At 37.9% G+C, this 21020-nt stretch overlaps 1 protein-coding gene across 1 annotated transcript in view; it reads left to right on the top strand.

Moving 5' to 3' along the window:
• Positions 1-21020, top strand: part of CPED1 (cadherin like and PC-esterase domain containing 1) — a 270907-nt gene that overhangs the window by 208243 nt on the left and 41644 nt on the right. The window contains exons 16-17 of the mRNA XM_075208962.1: positions 15570-15687; positions 20577-20713. Coding sequence (XP_075065063.1) covers positions 15570-15687; positions 20577-20713 — 255 coding nt within the window. The remainder of the gene's footprint in view (positions 1-15569; positions 15688-20576; positions 20714-21020) is intronic.

The raw sequence follows: 21020 nt of genomic DNA, 5'->3' as shown, positions 1-21020 counted from the left end.
AAACTTTTTATGTTTTTTTCAAAAAAAATCCGAATCCAATACCTTAAATCCGAACCGAGACCTTTCGTCAAGTGTTTTGCGAGACAAATCCGAACCTCAAAAATAACGAAAATCCGGATCCAAAACACAAAACACGAGACCTCAAAAGTCGCCGGTGCACATCCCTAGTCAAAAGTCATATCTGTCAGCAGTATCTACTAAATAATTTTTAGCACTCCTCAGTGCTTTTGGGGTGTCCTCCCTAATTGTGCATTAATATTTCTGGCTGTCAAAAGTCATATCTGTCAGCAGTATCTACCAAATCATTTTTAGCACTCCCCAGTGGTTTGCGCTCAGAATGGATTCAAAGCAGTCCACATATGATCTGAATGAGCAACCAGGTTCTGTCACCAGTCCTGATGTTAGTGTTCCCAGTACGTCATCTGGCCAAGGCGATGTCAAACAACAGAGTGTTTTCAAATTAGTGCAAAAAACAAAAACCAAAAAAAAATTTACTGTATTGAAGCGAAAAAGAAGTGTAACTGAGCAAAAGTTAAGTGACGATAAAAAAAAAATTGCAAGCATGCCATTCTACACACGCAGTGGCAAAGAGAGAATGAGGCCTTCACCTTTGGCTATTAGTGGCAGATCCCAAAAAGTTACCCAGCCTTCAATTGGTGCACAACTACTGTTACGCGTCAAAGCCGAGCTGCAAGATAACAGTGAGGCATTACAGGAGTATATTTGCTCTGATTCACAAATGACAACAATCCCTGTGGAGAGTCCATCCAACAGTGGGATGTCTAATCATGAGCATTCTGCTGATGTGTGCCTTAATAGCCCGAGTGTAGCCGGTGATACCCAAATTGAGGATGCCACTTTGGAATTAGAAGAGGATGAGGGGGAGATTTGTGTAGGCGACGAGGGCGCTAATGATGATGTTGATGATTATGATGCAGACAGATACCAAATTGCCTTTCTCAATTTCTATTTATATTCTAGATTATATAACGGCTGAATAGTTTTCTATTTTACTCCTAGTGGAGAGAGGATCTGATGCAGACAGATACCAAACTGCTTTTGTCCATTTCAATTTATATTGTACAGTATATAACGGCTGAATTTATTAGTATTTTATACAAGTGGATCGGGGTCTAGAGAGACAGAAACCAAACTGGCTTTCTCTATGTCAATTAATATTGTACAGTCTATAACGGCTGGATTTTTTGGTATTTTATACAAGTGGAGGGGGGCCTAGAGAGACAGAAACCAAACTGGCTTTCTCCATGTCAATTAATATTGCACAGTCTATAATGGCTGAATTTTTTGTTTTTTTAAAAAAGTGGAGGGGGGGCTATAGAGACAGAAAGCAAACTGTCTTTTTCCATTTCTTTACATATTTAACTATAAGTGTAGGGTGTAATATACATCCAAAGACGATGGCTGCATTGCCAATATGCATAGATGGAGAGAAAGACAATCTGTTTTGTGTGTAGAATAAATGAAGGCCTACCAACGAAGAATTAAACTGTTTTTGGATGATTTATTACCTCTACAATTAGATTACTTATCTCTAAAACAGTTGGAGCACTAAATTGGGTTATTTTAGGCCCAAAAACATTGATTTTCCAACAAAATAGCAAAACAAAACCAAAACCAAAACACGCAATGGCGGTTTTGCAAAACCAAAACCAAAACCAAAACACGACGGTAATCCAGATCCAAAACCGAATCCAAAACCAAAACACAGGGGTCAGTGACCATCTCTAATCTATACATATGCAGAGCTGCATGCATCCACACTAGTGTCTGCTTGCATCTGAAGAGATGTGCAGGGAAGGGACATTTTAATGTAGGTTGAGAATAGTAAGGATGTGTTCGCCGAATTGCAAACCTGTAGACCTGAACGCAGACACAGGTATGCCCTTCCCAGGTGTATTAATAGCATGAGCCTAGGGGGTGGTGCAAATACATGTTGATGATGATGATCGCTGACACTATCTAACCGCTTCTGATAGTGAATTCATCTCTGAAGCTGTTGGGTGCTTTCTTTATTGCTCTTTCATATACTATAGGATTTTGTGTGTATTTTAAAAAACATTTGTTGTTTACTTTACTCCAAAAACTTACTGATAGGTTAATTGGCTGCTAACAAAATTAACCCTAGTCTGTGTGTCTGTCTGTGTGTGTCTCTCTGTCCTTCTGATTCTGTCCGTCCATCTGTGTCTGTGTTTGTGTCTGTCTGTATGTTAGGGAATTTAGACTGTAAGCCCCAATGGGGCAGGGACTGATGTGAGTGAGTTCTCTGTACAGCGCTGCGGAATTAGTGGTGCTATGTAAATAAATGATAATAATAATAATAATACTTTAATGTATACTCAAGAATGCTGATTATATCTGCTGTATATTATGAAGCCTAATAGCAAAGTGTGTTTTGCTATGAAAACAATGTGTATGTGCAAACAAAAGAAAGATGTTGTCCGGCGCTCAAAAATGTGACACGTCTTGATTTATATATTGTTTGTTTTTGAGCGCCGGACAACATTTTTCTTTTGTTTGCACATACACATCTGAATTGTCCTTGGCTGCCATCTCAAATGATTTTATTCACTTATTCACTTGTACACATTTTATTCATTTAAAGAAGCGTGCCGTCTTCTCTTTTACTAATTTATACATTTGTAAATGTGGCATGCATGGCCTCAGATGGTGTGACCAGAACAATAGCATTAAGAAAAAATGCAGAACTGTTTCAATTACTTATATTTATTTTTTTTATAAACATTGTGCCGTTTCTTCCACTTGAACCACTGTTTTCAAATCTCCCTCTGCCGTGCTCAAGTCAGTGAACAAGTCATCGTATCAGCCAAGATAGCTGATCTATGATTTTTTTTGTATGGTCACAAGAACCAAAAAATATTTTACACTTTGCCTATGATTCTAAACCAGCTGACAGTACCTCCCAATCAACATTAATAGGTTAATAAATTGTGGAAATGGATGTTCAGCGCTCCCTATTAAAGAATATCAGTGGATAAGCAGCCACCTGGGAGTGGGGGAATATAGGATAGCTCAACCCTAATGGAGGATAAGATTGGATATAACTCCCTTGGCGCTTGAAACAGAGGGGACAGTGAGTAGTATCAAGGGTCAGTAAAAGGGTAACAACCCTACAGTGTAAATGTATAACACTCCCTTGGCGCTTGGAACAAAAAGTCAGATAGGAAATAGTATACAGATTTATTGATGGCAGTATAGGTGGGTGGCACCCTGCAGTGTGAATCACACTGACATAATAAAATAAACAAGGCACATAAGCAACTTTGAATAACATGAAAGCAGGCAAAAAATTATTATATGTGGCAAACAAAGTCCATATTGGCCACAAAAACACAGTTGTTTATGTGTTTATGTGAAAAGCAATTAATCACACTTATATTTTGTTTCCTCCTTGCTTTGTGATAATATATTCATGTGAAGTATTAACAAACAGTAATAGGTTCACAGATGATATATGGTGACTGTGATTTACCCTCATCACAAGAATTCCCGAGTACCTGGACAGCTTCATAGTACCCAGCATAGAAATTCAGCCCATGTGGCCTTGTTAGCCACAGTCTCAATATTGGTCCTACAGAACACCTCTAGGCTATGGGATCCTTGTAGGACCAATACTGAATTAGTGAATGGCACGGCCATATAAAGCTTCAAATACCAGACCAAAACATTTGGTGGGGGGCCGAACCAGGGGGCACTTACTGTCAGCCCCCAGCTCCGCCCGTCCCTGGCAACATAATATATACATTGACCATAAAACAATATATGGGGTCTTTAAAGCGATCCACTAACATTGCTGCTAGAATTGTTCTGGTTGTAACCACACACAGGTAAATAGATATAAAAAAAACAAATATCATGCTCAGCATACAAAGCTGAGCCAAATCTAGTGACTTGTTTACAAACTTGATCCTATCTGGTGGTTATTATAAAATACTAAACCAAATCTCATGCTCAGCATACAAAGCTGTACCAGATTTGGTGACCAATATACAAAGTCGAGTTCTATTGTGATAAATATACAGGCTGAGCCCCATTCTAAGACTATTATGTAAAGCTAATCCAATCCTGGTGAGTGCTGCTGAAAATAAAAGAAAAATCCTGAAAGCTGTTGTCAGCCTTTATTATAGTCTGAGAGCACTCAATTTCGTGTCCTGATTGGTCTGGGTCCTCTGAAAGACAGGAAACTGTGCGTCATTAGTTTATAATATAACATGCAGATATCTCTGGGACCCACAGACATGATAGTTTGAAGATGGAAATGAGGATTGTGTGTTGCAGAGAACTTAGAGAATCAGTTGACATATGTTAATTGCCATGGCAATATGAGATCTTGGGGATGTTGGCATCTGATTAAAAGTAATATTTGTAAAATGTGTACCCTTTTATTTCTTAGCATGATAGAAAGAGAAGCTTTTTACTCACTTGTTCAGGGCAGCTGCTACTTACAAAGGTACTCTTGTAAGTACATTACAGTATTTATTTTACTGCAGATTCTGATAGCACATTACAGTACATTGTAATGCATTATGCACCTGACACAAACGCAATGCAGAAACAGCCATTTTATGGACTGAACCAATATTTCTGAAAATGCAACCCTGCAGGGGCTTGACTAGAAATTTCGGGGTGCCATAGCAAAATTTTGAAATTACCCCCAAGGTTTCTAGAGAGGAAATGATAGCCTCCATTTACTTATCTTTCTGGACCGCTTTGAACATCTTCCTGTCTTGTAGAGAATCAAGACACCCAATCAGGACAGGAAACAGAGTGCTCACTATAATAAAAGCTGGCAGAATTTCCTTTATGTTTGAGCAGAATTTAACATTTAAGCCCTAGAATCTTGGCTTGTGGTGTCAGTGGTCACACTGCAGGGACGACATTAAGCACCCTACTGGCCATTGACATTATGCTATTCTCACCTGGGCTCTTAGTTCAGATGAGATGGGAGAGGCGACCATGGTCCAGGGTGGCTCAGGTCAGCTTCCAAGCCCTGCTAACCATACAACCTAACAATTCAGTAGAAATCAGTGAAATTACTGAGAATTAAATGGATTCTTCTACTATGTGTAGGTGACAAGTACACTCTGATACAAGAAAAGTCTGAGAACACAAAGTCTGGGAACTCTATCAAATAGAAGCAAGACCAGACATAGGGAGAGAGTTAAATATCTCTGGGCCCCAAACCACAGGAGACCCAATGTGCTTCTTTTTTTTTCTCCTTCTTATGTCGGCTGGGTCCAGAATAACTACCAGCCTGTTTGGATACTAGCTGATAGTTGTTTGTATTCAGTTGTGAGATAGCTTTGAGAATTGCGGTATCTCTATAATTCCTACACTAAACTGATTTATTGGCTAGTAGGCTGATGCCATAATGGTTAGCATTGTTGTCTCACAGCGCTGGAGCATGGGTTCAATTCCAACCAGGGCCCTATCTGTGTGGAGTTTGTATGTTCAACCGTTTGCAAGGGTTTCCTCTGGGTACTCCGGTTTCTTCCCACACTCAAAAGACATACTGGTATAATTGGCCGCTGAAAAAATGACACCTAATGCGTGTGCGTCCATATGGTAGGGATTATAGAGTGTAAGCTCTGCTGGGACAGGGACTGATGTGAATGATTACCTATTTTCTCTAAACTGTTATTAAATAAATAGTGACTGCAGAGCCTGGTGGGTTGAAGTTTCTTAATGAACACAGATACAGTAGAAATGATATGGCTTTGTATAATAATGTGGGCACCAGATATTATTCTGCATGTCAGAGTTAGCACCAGGTATAACATTGCATTTCAGACTTGGCAGTAGATATAGCTCTGCATATCAGAAGTGGAGAGGAAATAAGGGAAAACATTATAATATAAAGAAACATGTATGAACATCCTGTGATATTAGCCAAATGAATAAAATTGGCTGCAAGCATAGACAGATATGATTTTTGTATTCCTCTGTTTTCTGCATTTGCAATGTGAATAGAAAATGTTTTATTTTCGATAGTTTTAATTATTTCAGTAACTTGTAATTAAGGTCTAAATGTTCTATCTTATAAGTGCCACCTATTTTCAAGAAAAGCTTGAAACACAGGTTTCTTGTTCTGATGGTGAAGCCTATGCTGTGACTTTCCATTTCAGCCCAGACATATTAGAACTGCTGTTAAAATATGAGGCTCCAGGCTTTCTAGAAACAGACACTGTGAAAAACTATCTAATCATTTATGTTGCCATGCGTCCTTCTCATCTTTGGTTTGAGTGGCAGTTTGTAAATATGCTTGGGGTCAGTGAGCCTTTCATCTTTCAGAAAACTTACAGGGGTGTTGATGGTACTACACTACTTTTTGGTGACTTCACATATACATAAAATGTTAACTACATGTTACCTGTAGATTTTGTAGGTGTGATGCCCCATCCAGTTTTAAAGACTGTTACTCTTAAATAACCTCTCTTAAATATCTATTTCGTATTGTTAAGATGTTATTTAAGACAACTTTCCATATTAAACTCAGTCCAAGTCGCAGGGTGCAAGACATAGGGTCTGATTTATTAAGGATCTTAACTTAAGAAACTTCTTATAAGTGTCCTGGTTTTGCACATAAGTTAAATACTGACTGTTTTTTCATGTAGCACACAAATATCAACTTTTTCAGTGTACAAATAAGCTATCAAGTATTTGTGTGCTACATAAAAAAACAGTCAGTATTTAACTTATGTGCAAAACAGAATACTAATTTGCACTCCTTGCATTGTAACATGATTTTGTCCAGGAGACTTAAATAAAAAGTTTCTTAAGTTCAGATCCTTAATGAATCAGGCCCATAATTCTTAAACTCAGTGAAATATGTAGTTATGTATTATCTACAAATAATATTTAATAACAAATATATTCTCTGTCTACTGTATGAGGAGATAAGACATCCAGAAATAGACACACTCTATAAACACTGATTGAATAGTATAACAGTTAAATAGCGGTTGTAATCTCCATCTACATTTAAAAAAGGTTGTCTCCAGGAACAAAGATAATGACTCTAGATGAGCTCTCATGAAAAGTTGAAATGAGTTGCATGTGTAGCAACTATAAGGATCATTAATCAACTTAGAAAAATGCAGACACAGTGCAAATGTAGTTTATTTCTCTTTTTTACATCGTTCTCCTATTTTTGAGTGTTTGCTTGTGAAAACAAGGGTGACTACATAGGTACAAAATGAAGCTTTTCCTGGGGATATGAGCTGGGGGAAATTAGCACAGTCACGCACCTAAATGCAAACATGTGATTTATTACTGTAGTATGTCATATTGAAATGAACTTGAGTAGTTAGAGATTGCCCATATAGAAGGGTGTTCCATGTCTAGTTGCTGGGTGTAGAGACTTTTTACCCTTGCAAAACGTCTTCAATGGTGCTTTCATTTGGACATTGGCCATTACATTCAATGGGATGGCTTTTACCCTATCCAGGGCATCTGTATTTTTTAAATGGGAAAGTGCATTTACATACATGGAAATACTGAAATGAATGATAAACATTAACTTTACAAATGTGTTATAAGACATACATGAGGCTTAAGTAAATAGTATTTTAGAATAAAAAAAGGAAACATGGAAATTTAGATGGCAGCCCAAAGTAATAGTAGTCAGGACTTTGAGAGGACGTTTTCTTGAAAGCACTTTCAGGGTACTAAGATGTGCATCTGTGTATGTACATGGCAATCAAATATTGGAAATAAAGAATCTATTACCTAGAATGCTCAGGATAAGGTTTTTATCCTGTGATTTGGAGCATCAAGTCCCTAAAAACAATTTAAAAAGGATATGAGTAATGACAAGGCATTGTCTAAGAAAACAATCACTGTGTTATTCAACTAAATGCACATATTGTGAGAGACGATACTGGTATCATTGGGCAGCAACAATCTTGGTAACATTATCAGAGGACAGGGGGCTGACACTCTCTTGTGTATACAGGCTTGAGTTTCATATGATCTGCGGAGGGTACCTGTGGGGGCCTGGATGTGTCTGCGGTGTTCAAGCTCCTTCCCCTTGGTACTGAAGTAAGTAGGCAGGACATCTCTGTGAGCGGCCTGACTTCCATCATGTGGACATTAGGATCATTCTGCCTAGCACAATTCATGCCAAAGATTAGCAGGAATAAAATGCCTGAACACAGCCTGAATAGGTCAGTTTCTAAATACATCTTGTGATGTTCTGACGAAGTTCTGTAGTGAAGGGGGCCATACATTTCTGTGGGAAACCATTCCAAATTGCCCATTATAACTTTGGAGCAATCTTTTGGGATTTCTAACATTAAAGATGCAGATGTGAACATTTATTATAACAATCCTGTTTTAGAGTGGGCTGAGTATTAAGATATTCAATACCTGTATGCTGTATATTTTGTATGGATTTTTAATATACCAAGCTTAGTCACGTGACTACAACCAGCTGTCTAATGCTGGCACTGGTTGTGGATTTGGGAAGGGTGAATGCTGCCAGTTTTGTTTTTTTTAAAATGTGAGACCTCATCCCCAAGTTATTCACTGGAATGAAAAGCAAATATTGTACCATTTATTCAGAATAATTTCACTACTGGATGGCATAGTTCTTTTGTAGAGGATAACTGATATTTAATCTCATTTTACAGATCAAGCAACATGATAATTCCTACTCATGTTAATAATATGCAGAGACATACAGAATAATGTATACCATACAGTGTCAGTAAACATATATACTGTGGTTTTAACATACAAACAATTTTGTTTCTTTCTTACAAACAAATGAACTTAAATGTGTACTTTAAAAACAGCAGTGGGTTTATATTCGTGTTCATTCAGCAATCTTAATAAACTGGCATTGATGACTCATTCTGGGTTTGCTATTGAACGTGTGAAGAAATAAAAATATACTAGGAGACAAGTCAATCCATATATATATATGTACAAGTTAACCCGTGCATGATACTCATGCATTCTAGTCAAATCAAGCTACTTAAGGTGTTAAAAAGGTTCTTGTCATGCATTTGGGCCTAGCCCAGGCCTCCTCAGGGGAAGAGCGTTACTTCCCGACGCAAGCGCCCTTTTTTAACGTGGTTTTGTCCACATGTCACCACCTCATCATTTTTCTCCATCACCTCATCCTTCATTTTCATCGCCACATCTATCCAGATGTCTATCCAGACACAGGGATCTCTCTCAGCAGTCCTGAGTATCACACTCCTCTCGCTCTGTCACCCCCGGCAACCACCAACCACTCCCCACTGTCACCTCCGGCAACCACCAACCACTCCCAACTGTCACTTCTCCTTCAAGAAATATATATATATTTTTTTAAAATCTTTATAAACACTTTTAACAATTAACAAATTAAAAACATCTTAGTATACCAAATTTCAGCCCTTTCTGAGGTTTTTTTTCCACACACACTAAGAATTTAGTAGGTCAGTGTATAACTCCGCCCAGCAGGTGGCGCTGCAGCTTGGTTTTATTTTTTACACACACACACACACACACACACACACACACAGACAGACTAACACACGCCACTAGGCATTTATATTATAGATACTGTGTATATAATATAAAACACATCACAGGAAAGGAACTCACGTTTGTAGATATTCCTCCAGCCTGAGTGCAGAAACTCCAAGAGCATAGATGTATCAAATAGTATAATTAGGAGGCATCCACAGGACTTCTCCAAATTATAAATCCTTTAATCCATAAAAGAAGTCAACGTTTCGGGCTTCACACAGCCCTTTATCAAGCTGGGCTGTGTGAAGCCCGAAACGTTGACCTCTACTTGATATTTGATTTTATATATATATATATATATATATATATATATATAAACAAAAACAGACATAGAACCTCTGCACTCACCATGTACAGACTGGGGTGCAAGAGGGGGTTGCCCACATTGTATAGACAAGAAAACAGGGATACTCTGCACTCTCCAAACACATAATTAATGCTGTACCATATATATATATATATATATATATATATATATATATATATAGATTGTAAGCTTGTGAGCAGGGCCTTCTCACCTCTCTGTCTGTTTTACCCAGTTTGTTTATTAGTTTACTGTGCTTGTCCCCAATTGTAAAGCGCTACGGAATATGTTGGCGCTATATAAATAAGTGATGATGATGGTGGGGATATATATATTAACATACATATATATATATATACACATACATAATATGTGTTTTTTGTCAACAAGTGTATTCAATCCATCTGTGTGCTTTTTCCCCTATTTACTAAATAAAATCAGTTTAATAAAAGCATGCTTTAACGGAACATTGGAAAAATTGTCATTGTTAACATGCTGCGCAAATCTCCACCTCTTTTATTACAGGAATTATTGAGGAGTTAAACATATACCTGTGCACAAGTATGAACAAGAAAATCCCTGTTAAGTTGTCCTGTAGCACTTTGTTGAGAGCAGTCACAAGCCATTTAGGAATTTGAGGCTGTTGTGTGAAGCTCTGTGCAAATTGTTTCTATGTGAGGGCAAAACTGTCTGATGTTAATGTTAGTTGGAGTAACACTGCTAAATATCTACACAGCGTGCCCAGACCCTGTGGCTCCAAGTGAAGATCGCAGTAGAATATTAGACAATCACACGCCTCTGTACTTCGCTTTACAGTATAGCAACTGGCTACTCTACCTCTGGGAACAATGAATTACACCAGCAGAGGTTTAAATATGGCAATGTTCAATGAATTGTACAATATCTCTTAATTCACAAAAGAAAAGTCAAAAGAATATAGATATTTATACAATGACATAATAAATATTAAAGCTATGATCTTTGCCTATTGTTGAGTCATACCAATTTGTGTATATAATTTTAAGTAGCAATAGTGTATTTATATGACAACAAAGTTTATGCAAAATCTAGGGTAAGACCTGCTTTGTGTATTTGTGGAATTACTCCTTTGGATTGTATCCGTGTGTTTTGCACATGCAATAGAGCAAAATCACCAGCATATATTATCAAAAGGGGGTTGAGTTTGCAAACTTCTTTCAGAATGCAAACAGGCTGTGTTTCTATGAATGTTCAGAGATTAGATAAATTCTCAATTTCTGTGTATACTCACAGGCACAGAGAAAGCATTTGTCACACAGTTGTGCATAAAAGAGTGTAAATAAAAAAAACTATACTGTTAAAGTCTAATATACTCTTCAAATGCCCCATGCTCTAAATGGATCAATGTTTAAGGGAAGATTCAGGATACTTTATATAAGAACCTTGTTTTTTTTGTCCCAGCAGCATAAACAGAATTCTTTTAGTAACACTTGATAAGCTGTGTCTTTATAATTGGCTCCCCCAGACATTGATAGCTGTCTTGTCACCATGTCCTCTACTATTATTTTGTTTGCTTTGCTGCATAGTGCCATGTGCTCTAAAAATGTAATTAGCATAAAACTATCTCCTAGTAGCATTAACAGATAAGGGGAGGGGCATGCTATTCTTTGCAGCCCTCCTCCCCATAGAGGTACATGCGCGCTCCATGCTTGTGATCTTCCTATAATAGAGGAAACCAGTCCAGGATGTCTATTGCTGGGGCTGGTTGTGGATTTGGGGAGGGAGATTGCTGACAGTTTTGTTATACTTTATTTTATAGTGCAGCATCTATGGTCACTTTCAATCACTTACAGTTCTCTGCTATTCAGCCTCATAGTTTTTTTCTTTGCAAGTGATTGACAGTTACCTCTTTTTAGATTTTGGTGATTCATTAATTTATGCTGCGGTGCAAACATAGTAATTTGATTCTCATCTGCATAGTATAATACTGTCAAATTGTCGTCTGGTGGCAAAAATAAGTATTGCTTTGAATTTCAATATAATGCTTTTAGAAACACACTTGACGCAATGCAGTAGGATTCCTTAAAGAGTCAGTGGATGTTGTATGAATGAAATCATTCCGTCTTAAATGTTAGTTTAATACTTGCTAAATCTATATTATTATTTAGAATTACTATTGTTAATTAGTAAGGTGCCACAGTACTCTGTAGATTGTAAGCTCCAATGGGGCAGGGACAGATGTGAGTGACAAATATTCTCTGCACAGCGCTGCGGAATTGGTGGTGCTATATAAATGGTGGTGATGATGATAATTATATGTGTTCTAAATTATAAGCAACTGAAAAACTTAGGTGTTTGCGCAATGTTATTAAATAGTACTTCTTGTCATAATAATAATAATAATAATAATAATAATAGGAGTTACCGTGTAATATTTTTTCAGTTGGTAATACAATAGTCTTAGCAGAAATGAAAAGCATGAGAACACTTCACTTGTAAATCGTTGTAGGGTATGCTGGATCTATATATAATAGAGATGCTCAGGCTCGGTTCCTTGGGAACCGAACACACCCGAACTTGGGGGATCCGTGTAGTCGGCTCGGTACTGTTGCGCGCCTTCAAAATTAAAAACGAGGCAAAATGTCATCGTTATGTCGTTGGATCTCGGATCTCAGGAGTTTTGGATTCCTTTTTAAATAATGGTGGGTGGGAGGGAGACTGACCCCCCTTTTTCTTTTCTGCCACTGCTGTGTGCCAATGTGTCCTAGATGTGCTAGGAACTACTGTGTGTTTGTGTCATTGCTCTGTCGCTTAGCATCCAGCCAGGTCGCTGCAGTATTTGTCCGAAAGTGTATGAAAATAATATTGTGACCTGTGAGTCAAAATTGACTGCAAATGACTTGAAATTAGTGTTATTGAGGTTATTAATAATGTAGGAACAAAAAAAGTTCAAAATTATGGGATTTTAGCATATTTTAGGATTTGTTCTAAAAAATCCAAAACCAAAACACATAGCTAATCCAGATCCAAAACCAAAACCAAATCCAGTTCATGGGGGTCAGTGAGCGTCTCTAATATATAATAAAAGTATTTTGCCTTTGATGGGAAATTAACATTGCATGGTCAGTACTGCTCTAACTTGTATCACTTGGAGGCAAATCAAACCTGTAGCTTATACCTGGCTTATAAGTTTCCTAGATAACAGAAATGGACTGCACAGTCTGTAGATTGGTGGCTTCATACACATGACTTATCAACTGATGTCACATCAAACAATCCTGACATGAAACACCATGTCATTAGAAATTTATATTTGATAAATGATGACTGATTTGGTCATTATTCCAATCATTCTCTATGGAAATCTGCAACATATAACAAATTATATGACCAATTATTTGTACAACTCATGTTTCATGCCGACATAGTACTTAGGACTCAATCACATAGATGTAGTAACCACATGTGCCGTCTATTCTTCTGACGCATTAAAGAACACAGATGGAGGGCACATGGAAATGGGGTTACAGATGCATATGGTCCATTCTGATAGACAAGAGAACAGAGGACTGTAGTATATTAGGTTTGTGTACATGCCATCCTTTATCACATTTATTGGGGTTGGTTACACAATGTAGTACAATGTATACATGTATTTTGTTGCTGTCAAACAAATACATCAACATGTCAGGAAGTCATGAACTGTTTTATAGATTGTACCCTATATTTGAAACACAGCCACTACTTAATGTTTGTTAAAAACAAGGTAATATTGCATTTATAATGACACAATAAAGACAAAAATACAAAATATTTATATGTTAATCAGTGCGTTCACCAAACCTAAAAATATTACACATTTTTAAATGTAAAAAATGTAACTCTGAAATAAACAAATGATTATGATTTCCACATATTGTGAAATATTCTAGGGTGGTCAATTACTGTTGAATTCATTCCTACTTTAGCTTTTCATAGTGAAAGCCGGAGAAACATTAATATGCCTACCTAAACCAATGTAAATAAAAAATGTTAAGTTATAACACTTCAAGTAACGATGGCCCTGATGTACTCTTACTTTCATGATTTCCTGGTACTCAAGACATGAGCTGGCTCCAATGAGCGCTATTTTAAGTGACAAAGCCGCTGTTATAATTAATTAATTGGTCAAAACGATTAAGTCATTTAATAGTCGGTGTGTTTTAATATACCTGAATAGCTCATTATGTAAAATAAAATGATCTGTACCACAAAAATTTTTTTAGTTCATAAATGCATAAATGATTCCAGTGTTGTCGCTAAGCTCTGGCAGGAGGGATAGTGCCCTTAATGATAGTGTCCTGGGTCTCCTGCTATCTCCCTGCAAGGCTCTTAATTCCATGCTATATCAAACAGAACTTCAGAGCATTCCTCTTGCTGTGACAAGCAGGGTAGTAAAAATGTGACCATCTGCTTATCGCTCACCTGCCATGCCCTGTAGAGACAAAGCTACAAATACATACTTCTTTGCAGTAATTATTTGAGTTTTTATATTAGATTTTAGGTTTTAAAATATTTTGGTGTGGCCAAACTTAATATCGGACTCAGTATTTAATTTGGAATATTCTATGTTAAAAGGAAACTGTCACCAGGTTGGGACTTGCTGTTTTGTTCATGTATAGTGCCTTGCGCAATATACATATAAATAACAAAAGCTATGTCCTTATAGACCATGAGAAAGCCTGTGATTTACCAAACTCTGTACACTTATTTCATGATTTGGATCTGTATGCTGTATTCCTACTATAAGTATTATAGGCTCTAGTCATAGTTAAATTTGCTGTTTGCATCAGAAATTTGGCATTTTTTAACTTATTGTAATGATGGATGGATACTGCACAATGGAAGCAGTTCCACACTTTTTATAGATAGTTTTTTACATAGATATATAGCTAATGTTTGTGTATGATTTGGTTAGGATCACATAATTTCTAATGTAAGAGAATTAAAATCCAGTAGAAAGAAGAGAGGATTTCTGCACTACGAGTGCTGTCCTTAAACTACAGAGAGGTCTGGTTGTGCAGCAAAAAAACATGGAAAAAGCACTAGGGTGTGTGTACAATAACCAGTTACTCAATAGCTTCTGACTGCTGGTGCACAGCTGAAGACACAACCACTGATGAAAATTTGGCAAGAAGAAAGTAATCACAGCACTAACCACCATGCTTAGCATTAAAGTCCTTTTCAGACGAGCTGCACGCTATTTCAAAATACAGGTGACGAGGAATACCTTCAGAGGGTACACGTACACTGATAATGTGTTTTGTCAAGCGGAACAGCTGTTGGAGAGTAATCTATGTTGCCTGTATTTGGAAATTGGTGTGCAGCTGGATCTGAGTAAAGGACTTTAATTGTTGACGTGCTGTTAAGTGCCATGATCAGTTTCTTCTTGGATAAGTAAAATGCATCTGTTTGAAATATGATTTTACAGCACCCCACTAAAATACATATGCAGTGTTTTCTATTACATTGTTTGAGTTCTGCATATACCTTGACTTTGGACTTGGTATACCTCAACTTGAATGATGAATAATAGAATATATCTTTGCTTTGTACCTAAAATAGATTAATGTATATATTGTATCAGCCCAATTTGCACTATTATTGACCTTTCACATATTTATAATATTAATAATTTGGCATGAAATAACTATTTATACTTCTGATTGTGTGTTTTTTTATTTCATAGGATTGTGGTTTAATTATGTATGTTGACAAGCCATGTGGGTTACAGTATATGTCTTCTGAAACATTGTCTGTGTTTTCACAAGCATGGCAAAGGAAATGTCAGACTGGAGATGCAAAAGGTATTTTAAGCAGCATGCCACAGAAATGTTAGACATATACATCTTCCAAAAGTATTTTCACAATTTGCAAATTACAAAATATAACAGTAAACCCCTTATTTTAACATTATCATAATTTATATTACTGTTCCGGAAATGTAGCAAGTGAGACATTGCTGAATGCAAACACAAGGGAGCTAGAGCCAGGAGACAAGTATATGTAGGAATATTTAGCACATGGGGTGAATTGCCTCAGTCAGACAGACAGACAGCACCCGCTCTACAAATGAGTAACATCCTGTCTTGGCTGTAGCTTCTCCACCCCTGTGACACAAACACTGCACTCATCCACAGACACATAAATATATCAATCTGTTAATGTACGTACACACACTGCACTTATTCACACAAATACACACACAGGACCTCATTTAGAGTCGGACGCAAAGTCTGTGTAAGGAGTGTAGAAGTGGGACTGCGCCGCAGCTTGGTAGGGTATTACGGATGGCAAGCAACTCCAGTTGCGTCCCGCTCTTAATACCCTATCGAGCTGCGAGCAGTTCCTGTAGCTAGCTAACCGCTTGCGCCACCTAATTCCTGCCGCACAGCTTTAGCCCTGTTTTGACGTGTGTTGCGTCTGAGCCTCACTGCGACTAGGATGTATTTACATGGTCACGCCTTCACAATTCCACGTTCCTCCCATTCTCTCGTAGTGAGTCGCAAGCTGTCGCAAGTGTTAATTGCGCCCAAGATGTAGGCAGATATGGTGCTTTCTGCACAAGCGTGGTAGTGTTTTTTTGTTAGATGCACCTAAAACGGACTTTGCGTCCGACTCTTAATGAGGTCCACAATGCTCTTACACTATTGATTACACAGTTACACACACTGCATTAAAAACACACAAATGAAAATACCTGATTGCATACGAGACACCAAACATAATGAAAGCAATGGCTTCCACACAGGTGTAGCTTTTGTACTAAATAAGCAAATAACATCCCAGCATGATTATGGTCATGTATGAAAATGCTGGACAGTCCTGGTTTCTTGTAATTGTGGCTAGCAAGTTCACAAGAAGAGACCTCAGTGACTTTGAAAGAGTGGGATTTGTTGGGGCCTGTTTAACCAACAGGGGCGGATCTAGAAAAATGCTGTACCTGGGGCGAATTAGGGGGGGGGGGGGATTTAGGCCCCGCCCCTTTCTAACATCTTAGGCTGCCGACGGCTGCACAGTATGTGCAGGTCCGTCCAGCCGTGACAGGCAGGGACAGTGTGCTGCCCGGCTGCTAGGGGGGGCGATCGCCCCCTTCCTGGATCCGCCACTGTTAACCAATGCCTCAGTGACCAAGACAGATTGACTTGCTAATGTTTCACAAGCAATGATATCTAAGTTCATGTCTCCAAGCAAAAGACATCATCAGCCAAGGGTAAGAGTGAACAGAAGTACATTACGCTACAATCTGTACATTTATTTGAAGTACAAGACAAATAAGGAAAAGGAAATGCTGATAAGTTGACTGAAAATTTCAACCTGTAGTGGGGGCAGCCAGTGTAATAAAAAGTGGTCCAACAAGTATTTCACAGAGAAGGATGTCATAATCGGGCTTCCTAATTTGGTGTTAACCTAGCGGCTGCTGAATGACTTTCTTGTGGATATATGGTGCTGCTTCCCTCTTGTACAATTCTGAACATTAGTACACTCCATGCCAGTGCAAATAAAGGCCACACTGATTGCACTAGGTGGCCTAACCGCAAATTGAGTGACTTTATATTGGTGCTTACATTCCTTAGTCTACTTGCTGTGCATAATATTTTTTTTTAAATGTTTTTCCAATGAGCTCTTCCAGTCTGCTCCTCTCCACTTAACTGTACGAACTATGTACTCTTCCTATTTGTCTGCTATATCCCAATCTACTTGTTCACTACCTCTTATAGTCATCCCAAATACGCTCTATTCTCTCCTGCCTCTACACAACGCTGTGTTTCTGTACCTTGCAAAGTGAGAATAAACATTTGAATTCTCAGACACATTATTATATATATAAAAATATACAGACCTTCTTTACACAACTTTACAGGAACATAGAGTTGCATGCAGAAGCATACACCATGTTCACATTCAGGAGCATTATAAAACACACTTGAACACAATTGTGCAGTATCTGGCACATTTTAAATGCATAAGTTCATATAGAGATATGGAGTTATAAATATCTGATTTAAACCTAAGAAAATACAGTTCTTCTATACATATCAGATCTTTTCAGTGGTCATCCATGTTGGATTCCCTAGCATTAAATATTCTTTATCCTAAGTATGTATCTCGGCTCATTGATTTGAATCTGATCAATGATCTGCAAAACTTACTACATAAGATCTTTACACTCATTTATGTATATTTCTTAAGTGGGCTATTTAAGATCATTAAAGATTTCAGCCACAACTTAAAACCACCTACCTAAAACTGTGTAGGTCCCCTCGTGCCATGAAGGGGTATACTTGCGCAGCAACAATGTTTAGGTAGGGGGTACGTGTCAAGGTAACATCTGAATGAATGCCATGACCCAAGGTTTCCCAGAAGAACATTGCTCAGAGCATCACACTGCCACCACCTGCTTTCCTTCTTCCCATCTCTTCCCCAAGTAAAATGATACACGCTCGTGTTGTGAAATAAAACGTGTTTCATCAGACCAGTCCACCTTCTTTAATTGCTCCATGGTCCAGATCTGGCGCTCATGTGCCTATTGTAGGCGCTTTCGGAGGTGGAAAGGGGTCAGCATGGGCACTCTGACCAGTCTGCAACTACACAGCTCCATATACAGCAAGCTGCGATACTCTGAGTGTTCTGACACCTTTCTAAAATATATATTGAGGAATAGCGCTGAATACAAGAGCACTCCTATCTTTTATTCCTATAATATCTTCATTAAATAATTGTAATATATTATATTATAGGAATAACAGATTGGAGTGCTCTATTCCTTACTTTTTGCAAATAGTACTTAATCAATTAAAAGAGCACACCCTCAAGCCAATAGAAATGAATGTAAGAGCAGTGAAGAGGATCTAAACCTTGTGCGAAGAAAACCCTTTTTTTCTGTGATAGCCCTTCTGTGTGATTGGTCCAGATGGGCTAGCTTTCGCTCCCCACGGCATCAATGAGCCTTTGGCGCCCATGACCATGTCCCGGTTCACCAGGTTGCCCATTCTTGGCTCACTTTTGATAGATTCTAACTACTGTAAACTAGGAACAACCCATAAGACCTGCTATTTTGGAGATGCTCTGACCCAGTCGTCAAATCAGCACAATTTGGCCCTTGTCAAGGACGCTCAGATGCTTACGTTTGCCTAATATTCCTACTTCCAACACAACAACTTTTAGAACTGACTGTTGCTGCCTAATATAGCCCATCCCTTGACAGTTGTTATTGTAACAAGATAATCAATGTTGTACACTTTAGTTGTCAGGGATTTTAATGCTGTGGCTGATATGTACCTCAAGGCTGTAAAATCTACCGGGTTGTTAATAGGTCATGATTTAAAGCTACCTACACTGAGTAAAGATTACTTTAGCAAGCAAAAGACTCACCTGAGCTGGTATTAACCATTTTTGATCTGCCCGCTTACAAATGGTGTGAGAAGAATGTATTCACATGAAACCTAAAATTTTAATGAGTTTTATTAAGATCCCATGTTCAGCCAGTAAAATCCAGACACATGAAAAAACACATTCTGCATAAATGTAATAAAACTAGTTCAGATACATGCTGCATTACATCATCTCCACCAAGCTAGTAAATCTGGTTCCCAAACAGCTATTTTCTGTTATTTCAATGAAGCCCGACATGACATATATAAATTATCTGCAGGAATAACAGCAGTTAAGGGGTTCACCGCGCCTGCAAGTGACAGAACTAGGTTGTCAATGACAGCCTCCGAATCCAGTGCTGAGCATGGGAGTCACTTAATTCAGTTCTTGGGAACCTTGTCGCCTTTGAGTAGGAAGCAAAATGTCTGTTTTAGGGTTTCCAGAGAAATCCAGTGAAGAAACTGTGACATCAGCTGGGACTGCCTTAAGTCAGTAGAGGTCATGTTACGGTGAAGCTGATCCATGTCACCCTTGGTATGCCAGTTACATTCCATCACTGTTACAAGTGATGTCATATTTCTGTGTTGTAGGGGTGACATGAAGTAGCTTAATTAATAAGTGCTTTAGTTCTTTTTTTGGGGAGGATTTTTATATCAGTATAGTTTCTACCTGAAGTACAAATATTAATAGTAATATAAAAAAAAACTTAAATAAATTAGATAGAAGTAGACAGACAGATGGATAAAAGACATTCCTGTCTAACTCTAGCAATTTTCCCCAGCCTAATAAGAATATGTGAAGATCACAAACAATGTAGGTAACCTCACAAATGGTGCCAGCTCACAGCATATGTCCTCCAACCCTGACCGAGGACTTGTGTGCACAGATTGGTTGTACCCCTGTGCATATCAGCAAATACAAAATACAAAACAAGATTGAAAAAGTAGTCCGTGTACAGTCAGGAATTGCAAAAAAGCCTCCAGTCATTACGTAGCTAAATTGACCATTTCTGAACACCTTCAATTCTTCAGGGAAGAGACATCTGCAGAATTAAAAATGCAGGAGACCATGCCACAGAAATGGTGTGAGTAGTAAATAAAAATATCTAATAGGTGTTGTTGGTTTTTGAATGGCTGGCCTTGCTCTTCCTGTTTTATAAACTTATTTATTTTGCTACAATAATGAACATCACTAATTTTTGTGATAGTGACTTACACATTCTCAATAATACAAACGAAAACAAATGCATTATTGTAATACACTATGAACATATTACATCTTGTCTGCATGATGATTAAAAAGAACCATGTGTTTTATGTAGGTCAATGGGTTGTCCCATGTTTGAGCTGCTCGGATAACAGAACTTGTGACTGGAGGGCAATATCATGGCAGCCTTATTATTGTCACCATCCTGTGTTACCGAAGCATGATCTACGGCAGTGTCTGAAAGAAAGGAAGGTATTATTGTGTACTGCAATGTTTATTCCATAGTTACCTTTTCATTCTAACAATGCCCCATGTCCTTACTGGTTGAAAAAGAACAATTAGCATTTCTATACATCACTAAACAGGTCTTGTTGCAAACTGTAAAGTAACAAAGATACAATTTATGGTAATTTAAAGAGCAAGGCTTGTACTGTGCACTGAGTCTATATATGTACAATTGCATTTACTTTTAGTAGGCAGTGCTTGCATATGTTTATGCCTTATGCCCAAATTGAATATGACCATGATTAATCTGTGCATTGAATATGTGCGATAGTCT

This window comes from Mixophyes fleayi, chromosome 4 (assembly GCF_038048845.1).
Source record: "Mixophyes fleayi isolate aMixFle1 chromosome 4, aMixFle1.hap1, whole genome shotgun sequence".
Taxonomy (NCBI): Eukaryota; Metazoa; Chordata; class Amphibia; order Anura; family Limnodynastidae; genus Mixophyes; species Mixophyes fleayi.
Note: the sequence above shows the minus strand (reverse complement) of the source record. Positions and strands in the feature narration are given on the sequence as shown.